At 45.4% G+C, this 7,112-nt stretch overlaps 1 protein-coding gene across 3 annotated transcripts in view; it reads left to right on the top strand.

Moving 5' to 3' along the window:
• Positions 1-757: 757 nt before the first annotated feature.
• Positions 758-7,112, top strand: part of RIOX2 (ribosomal oxygenase 2) — a 31,810-nt gene continuing 25,455 nt past the window's right edge. The window contains exons 1-2 of one of the 3 annotated variants that reach the window (XM_028504363.2): positions 758-838; positions 5,541-6,011. In XM_028504363.2, the coding sequence (XP_028360164.1) occupies positions 5,580-6,011 (432 nt within the window). In that variant the 5' untranslated portion in view covers positions 758-838; positions 5,541-5,579. Of the gene's footprint in view, positions 839-1,405; positions 1,430-5,540; positions 6,012-7,112 lie in introns of those variants that run through there. The other 2 variants (XM_028504364.2, XM_036017974.1) reach the window with 2 other exon arrangements.

The following is a 7,112-nucleotide window of genomic DNA, read 5'->3' as shown; positions in this document are numbered from 1 at the left end:
CAGCTAGCATTGCACCTGACAGACAGACAGACAGACAGATCTCAATTCAAGGCTTGCTACTGTTAGTTTGGGACAAGCGTTAGACAAGGGCATATACTTTGTTCCCTTTTGCTCATGTGTCCCTGGACCATAAGAAACAGCCCTAGGTCTCAATTATCTTCACAGAATGAAATAACTTCCTTTGGGTCCTCTGCTTGTCTACAGAGCAAAGAAAGGTACAGGCTCAAGCAGAGGTGTCAGGGATCCCCCCTGCCCACTGCCTTGAGCCTCTCCACTCACACTAGTGTCAAAGGAGAGAGCTTTAGGTATAAATTACTTAAATAATTGCTTTTGTTCTTTGTTTCTATAGCTACAGTAACAAAAATTCCAGTATCCTTTTAAACCAGGATTAATTCTCTCTCCAGGAGCACCATGATATAAATTACAGTTGACTTAGTATAAAAAAGCAGAGCGTAGCATACCGAGCCCCAAAGAAAGCCATGGGAGAACCTGGATCTCCAGCTCCCTAAACTTGGGGAACTTGCTCCCTCTTTTCGGGCCTCAGTTTCCCCATTCATTAAGGGAACAGTATTGTTCTAGGACACATTCCCAAATCTAGAGCCTCATCTGGTCCCCAACTCTCCAGCCTCCCGCTCCCCAAGGTGCAACTGATTTATTTCCTTTAACAGCAAAAACAAACAAATAAGCCTTTGGGTATGCAGCACCCACCCAGCTGCCGGTGGGTGGGGAGGTGGGTGGGGAGCCAGAGCCTAGCACACCGCCAGGGAGCGTGTGCACGCTGCCCCGCCCCCAGCCAGCGCTGCCAGGGCTCGCGGCCACGCGCAACAGGCCCGGCCGGGTGAGTGGAGCGGTCAGGGCCTGGTGCTTTGCGCTGCCACTGGTGGGGCCTTGCGCGGCCTCCCGTAGTGCGAGCGCGGGTGTTGGCGTGGGGGAGATGAGGGGATCCTCGCGCGGCCCTTCCCCAGGGCTCCAGCCGGAGCTTCCCTTGGCCGGGCCTGGGGCGGTGGGCGCTGGTATTTGCGGGACTGGGGACTCCCGTAGAGCTGTGTGATTCCGGGGCGGGGACAGCGTGGGCACGCCCAGCCTAACGCTGCCTGGGTCCGAGAGTCGGCGGGCTGTGGCCTGGGCACCAGGAGTAGCCCACGTGCTCGGCCCGCGGTCTGGAGACGGGGACGAGCGCACAGAAAGTTTGGAGGCTGAGCCTGCGGCGCGGCCGCCACGTGGGCTTTGCTCCCCGGGTTCAGGTCAGGCCTGAGCCACAGGCTTCACACGGAGGAAATCTGGGGTCATGTGGGGTCGGGGACGAGGGGGGCGAGGGCAGCGGCGTCTCGCCGTCCCACCCTGGCTTGAAATGTACAGCCTACTCTTCCTAATCATTCGTCACTAGATTTTTCTCGAATGGCTGCCTGACAGTCGGGTTGTCCAACAGGTTAGTCAGACCAGGCTGTTGACTGTGTTTTCAGAAGTATAGTCTCGGGAGTCATGAGATTGAATTACTCCACTAATTAGCTATAAATTCAACCCCAGGCCTTAAGTGGAGGAGCCTGGTTTACCCAGCTTCTACCACCATCCCTTTCCTTTGCCTCCCTGGCCTCATCCTTTGTAATGTTATGGTCCCCAAAGTACATTAATGAGGTGCAGTCGTTCTCCCCCCCGCCCCCCCCTCTAAAATTGAACTGAAAAAATAACTGCTAATCACAGCTTTAGGTCAACAGGAGAACCAGTTTTCCCTCTCTGAATTGATAAGATATTTCGGAAGGCCTGAACAACCTTGTTACAGGCAATACATCATTTCTGTAAGGTGTGTGTGTATGTGTTGAATTGAGCCGAGTTTGACTGTCATTCTCAGTTAGTGGATCTAAAATTTATATAGAGAATATACTACGTTAATGCAGGTTCCTGGGCCCCAGCTACCGGAAGTGCTAATCCAGTAGGCTTGATGTAGAGCCCAGAAATGTGCACGTTAACCAGCGTTCCTGGTGACTCCACTGCGCTGTGAAATGCAGCCCTGGAGATGATACGGACACACCTCCCTCCCCTGATGGGTAATAACCGCTGGTGGCTAAGGTGCCTTTCAGCTGTGACATTACTGCTGAACATCAAAGGGCCAGCTGCTGTCAGAAGAATAGTCCCTGCTGAACAAACCATGTTTCCCTCAACTTTGTTTTCTGTAAGGCTTTTGAGATTTTTCTCTAAGATTATATACAAAGGAAGAAAAAAAGGGGGCGGGAATTAATCCAGCAAACATCTCCCGGACTCCTCCTATGTGCCCCTCTCTCTGCCAGTGTTCTGGGAGTGTGCAGATAACCTGTCCTTTCCCTTACGAAGTTGTGTTAGGGCTTCTTGTCAGTGCGTGTTCCCATAGGCAGGGTTAGGACACTGTAGAATGGGTATCAATATTGATTTTCTTAGAGTTTTGGTCCTTTAGAGTTGTTTAGATTCATTTATTATTATTTTTAAAAATCTGTGGGTACTTAGTAATATATGAACTTTGAATCTTTTGATTTAATCATTTTACATTTTAATGATTATAGTCACCTCAAATTGGACAATTGCTTTTTTCTTTTTTTACTCTTTCTAATTGAAATAGAATTGACATAGAACATTATATTAGTTTCAGGGTACAACATAATAATCCAGTATTTATATAAATTGCTTTTTAAAAGCTTGTTTTTTTCCCCCCTGTAGCCCTATAAAAATATTTACTGTTACTTCTGTTTGCATGGTTTGTGAGATTTATAGGCAGACTTGTTTTGGCTGTACTTTTCTGGACAAAGCATTCTCTTGGTTATTATATTTCTTAGATTCTAAGACATACTTTTTTACTGTTTCTGAAATTGTGATGCCTCTTACAATTTTTTTAATGCTCTGCATGGTATAGAATGTCATTTCTTCTTCCCTCCACTTCTCAAAGGCTGTTAAAAAGAACTGTTACTTTACACAATGGGTGTAAGAATCAGAGAAACAGTATATTTCCTCAGTAACCTCTAAGTTAGGTTCCTATGAACTGAACCTCAAATCATTTCAATGTGAACATAGAGAGATGGTAAGTGATGTCACTTTTGGCAGTTTAAGTAGTGGAATGTATATTCTAACATAAGCATTTGTTATGCCGTGCTAGGGTTTATTTGTTAGTGATCATAGATGGAAAAAGTGCTGTAAGTGATTTTATTTTTGGCTTAAGTATTCCACGTACTTTGTTTAACTACACTTTCTGGGAAATGTGCATATACTGTGTTCATACATTGTGCTTACAGAAGAACCTTTCACTTGTATCCTCCTGCTGCTCACATCCCTTAAATTTTAAACTGACTGATTGTGAGGAATAAGAGATGTGTGGCTGAATATGAAATTACTTTGACATCCTTGGGTACTTTCAATGACATAAACCTTCTGAAACAAATCTGTTTTTAAAAATTAAAAATGTGAGCAAACTATTGGGGCTCCCCAAGACCATTCCTGGGTTTGGTGACTTGCTAAGACTCCCAGCTGATTGATTACAGCAGAAGGAGACCAAGTGCTTAATTGTTCCAGCAACTAGTTGTGACAGCTACACAGTTGCTAAACAGGGAAGCTCATTAGACACTCGGAGCCCAGGATTTTCTTTCTTTTTTTTTCAAACTGGAGGCTGGTCACCTAAGTGCCCTCTGCCTGGAACTACCAAAATCCCAGACTCCCAGAAGGAAAACAGATGGTCAGGATAAGCCACATTGTTTGCACAAGCAGTTGAGGCACAGTGAGTCACTCTTACCATTTACATGGAGGCTAGAAGTTAGAATTCCCTGATGTCAACCATAAGCTTGGCCTTTCATAGAACAACACTGCTCTTTGCTAATCCATTTTCATACCTGAGTTCCAAGTACTAGGAATACTTCGTCTCACTGAAGTCTTGATTCTTTGGTTGAGAAATCAAAATGGCCTGGAAGACTTAGAAATAGGAGACATTTTAAGCAAACTTTTGATGATGTAACATAAAATACTAAAGTTAATTTTTTTCTAAGCTTAAACCCTTACCCCTCCAGTGCAAGCGATTAGTGTCTGTTTTTGTTAGTGTCCAACCATCATCCTGTTTCCCCACCAGAAGCACTTGGTCTGAGCTGTCAGTGGGTGCAAACTTTAGAAGCTAAAATGAGGTCACTAGAGATTTTCATATTTTGACATTTCCACTTCCCAATTTGTTCAATTTACATTTTGGTTGCATTCTAAAGGTTTATTTATAAATTAGTTGTTGCAGTATTTAACAAATTGTTCCAGGGTTTATTCCCAGGCCACACTACTTAATCCACATTGTAGCTCAAATACAGCTTTGTTGTAATGACAGAGGCGCAGAAAACAGTGTTCTTGCAATTCTGACAACCAACTGCGAAACCATAATATCTATAAATAAGTTACTGGTTTCTGAAGTGCAGATTTTTTAAAGCTTGTTTTGGGGACAGAGACTCTAAGAATCTGATGAAAGCAATGGATGTCGCCGCCAGCCCCTCCTAGGAGAAAAAAAGTTTAAATAGAAATTTGTAGTTTCCAGAAATTCGTTTAATTTGAATTACCAGATGGAGGGCACCTGCATAAGTGTGCCTGTAGCTGTGGTGTGGGGGGAGTTCTGAGAGGGTTGGCAGTGCTTGGGAGGCAGCGCTGCTCTTCCTCCCGTGCTGTGCGGTCGGCCTGCCAACCAGCAGCAGCTCACTGCCCGGGTGCTCTAGTTAGACGCGCTGAATCTCAGCCCCGCCGGCCCGCCGCAGATGCAGGTGCCCAGCGAGGTGCGTGCACGTTCAAGATGGGGGAGTGCTGTGGAAGAGGTTAATGATGTCGGGATTTAATGTTGAAAGTTACAGCTTTTTACAGATGTGGCATATAACTACCTTTAGCCTCCACTTTTCAGCTTCTAGTTAGTTTTTTCTTATTTTAAGTGGGGGAGAGATTCTGATAAAGTGGCACTTCTCAGGGATAAGCTGAGATTTGGGGAGTGAGGAGGTTCACCTTGTTGAGGAAGACTTGGGAGCTGGCAACTTCTTGCTGCAGCCACCAGGTGACACCACTGGCCAGGACGTGTTAGCTGCCTGACAGCAGATGGGGGTGGGGGGTTGCTGTGGCGGAGCCCCTGTCTGCGGGCAGCTGTGAGTAGCTTTGAGTTAAATGTTTGTAACTCAAAGTACATCTTGTTAGACTGGGGACTTGGGGGTGACTGAAGCCAAATGAAAGATTTTTGATCTTGCTGTGTCAATGGCCACAGGCTAAAACTGTGACTAGGAATTGCTGGGATAGTTGAATCATTTAAATTGGGATAATTATACTTCTTAATAAACAAAGAATGAATCCCACAACTTAGTGGACAAGGAAAACATGCTTTCCCTTAGATGAATGTGTAATCTGGCGTTTGAGGCTGAATCATGTTTTGGAAGAAATGGTGTTGGCGGAAGGTTGTATCGCATCCCAGAGGACCAGGCCTTGACTCACAAAGAGTCTCCTGAGGGCGTCATGGTCACGCAGCTGTGTGTGCACGATTTGCTAACGCCAACACGTGTTCTTTGTTCTTTCGGTAGGTTTGCATTTCCTCACGGCGTGGTCTTGAAGACAGAACGATGCCAAAGAAAGCAAAGTCTATGGGGCCTGGGAAGGAAGAGGGGCCAGTTCCTCGGAAACAGCTGAAGGTGGAAGCAGCCGGGGGGCCCTCCTTTTTAAACTTTGACAGCCCCAGTGATTTGTTTGAAAGTTTAATTTCGCCCATCAAGACGGAGACTTTTTTCAAGGAATTCTGGGAACAGAAGCCCCTTCTTGTTCAGAGAGATGACCCTGCGCTGGCCGCATATTACCAATCCCTTTTCAAGTTGTCAGATCTGAAGAGTCTGTGCAGCCGGGGTATGTACTATGGAAGAGACATAAATGTCTGCCGGTGTGTCAATGGGAAGAAGAAGGTTTTAAATAAAGATGGCAAAGTGCACTTTCTTCAGCTGAGAAAAGATTTTGATCAGAAAAGGGCAACAATTCAGTTTCACCAACCTCAGAGATTTAAGGTAACAGGTGTTCCCCATTGCAGAATCCTTGTGTGTATTAAAGTGTTAACATTTGGCCACAGCTCAGCTGAGGGATGAACTTGTGGTTTGAAGATGATTTGCTTCTCACCAGCTTGAGAAGAGGTAGCACCTGTTCCGTCTTCAAATGCATCCCAAATTAGGAGACTTGATGTTATCTTTTGGCTGAATTGTTAGAAAATACCCACCATTCAGGATGGACGTGGCTGGATGTCATAAAGTTGAAAAAACTAAATTATATTGCTAGTTTATAATGCTTCTTAAAGTACTATTCTGCCTCCAGGAGCATGTTCTGTGCGCTAGTTTACATTTTGGTATGTGGTAGACATTTCTGTTGGGTTTGTCCTGCCATAATTTAAGTCATGATAGAATGAAGGAGGTCATTTTCTTGAAGTTGTCTCCCTTTACAGGCTTCAGAGCCACGACCAGGCACATACCAAATGCGTGTTCGAGAAATAGATTTCACCCTATGAGCAGCAGCGCCCCCATGTGGCAGTGAGGAGCTGGGCCCTGCAAGGCTGCTCCTGGGGCGGCAGTCGTAAGCGTAGGAGAGCTTTGATTTGCAAGTCTGGAAGACTGATTTGCTTTGTATTTTTCTATATCAGTGATTGACATTTGAGGAGTCATTCACCTCCTCTGTGCTCTGTTTTGACATTTATAAAATGCACACTCAGGTTAAGCCGATATACCTTTGTAGAGGTTTGAGGTCTGTACTTCACAGGTGGCCTGGAACAAGCAGTGGCCTGTTCTAAGTTTTAGTTTTCTCCACATTAAGAAGTCTGCTTCTGTGACCCATGGTGAATCAAAGTGACAGCATGGGAGGAGAAGGAAGAGGGGTTCTGGAGGTTCCGTGTGGAGGAGCGTAGTTCTAGCTGTGTTGGTGGCTCCTGGGACTTTGTCATCCGTTACCAGTAATGTTTCCCATGAGTGAACCCAAGAGACAGCTTGTTAGATCCCATTATGTCCATCTGGTGCCTAATCAAATTTGGTGAATGATTCCCTTTCTTGTCTAAAGGATCCTGAACCTATGTGTACTCTAGGTAAAGTTTAAGTGCTCTTAGATTTTTCAGTACAAGTTCTGAT

The sequence above is a fragment of the Phyllostomus discolor genome, chromosome 2 (assembly GCF_004126475.2).
Source record: "Phyllostomus discolor isolate MPI-MPIP mPhyDis1 chromosome 2, mPhyDis1.pri.v3, whole genome shotgun sequence".
Taxonomy (NCBI): Eukaryota; Metazoa; Chordata; class Mammalia; order Chiroptera; family Phyllostomidae; genus Phyllostomus; species Phyllostomus discolor.
The sequence above is the reverse complement of the archived record's forward strand: the minus strand, read 5'-3'. Positions and strand labels throughout refer to the sequence as shown.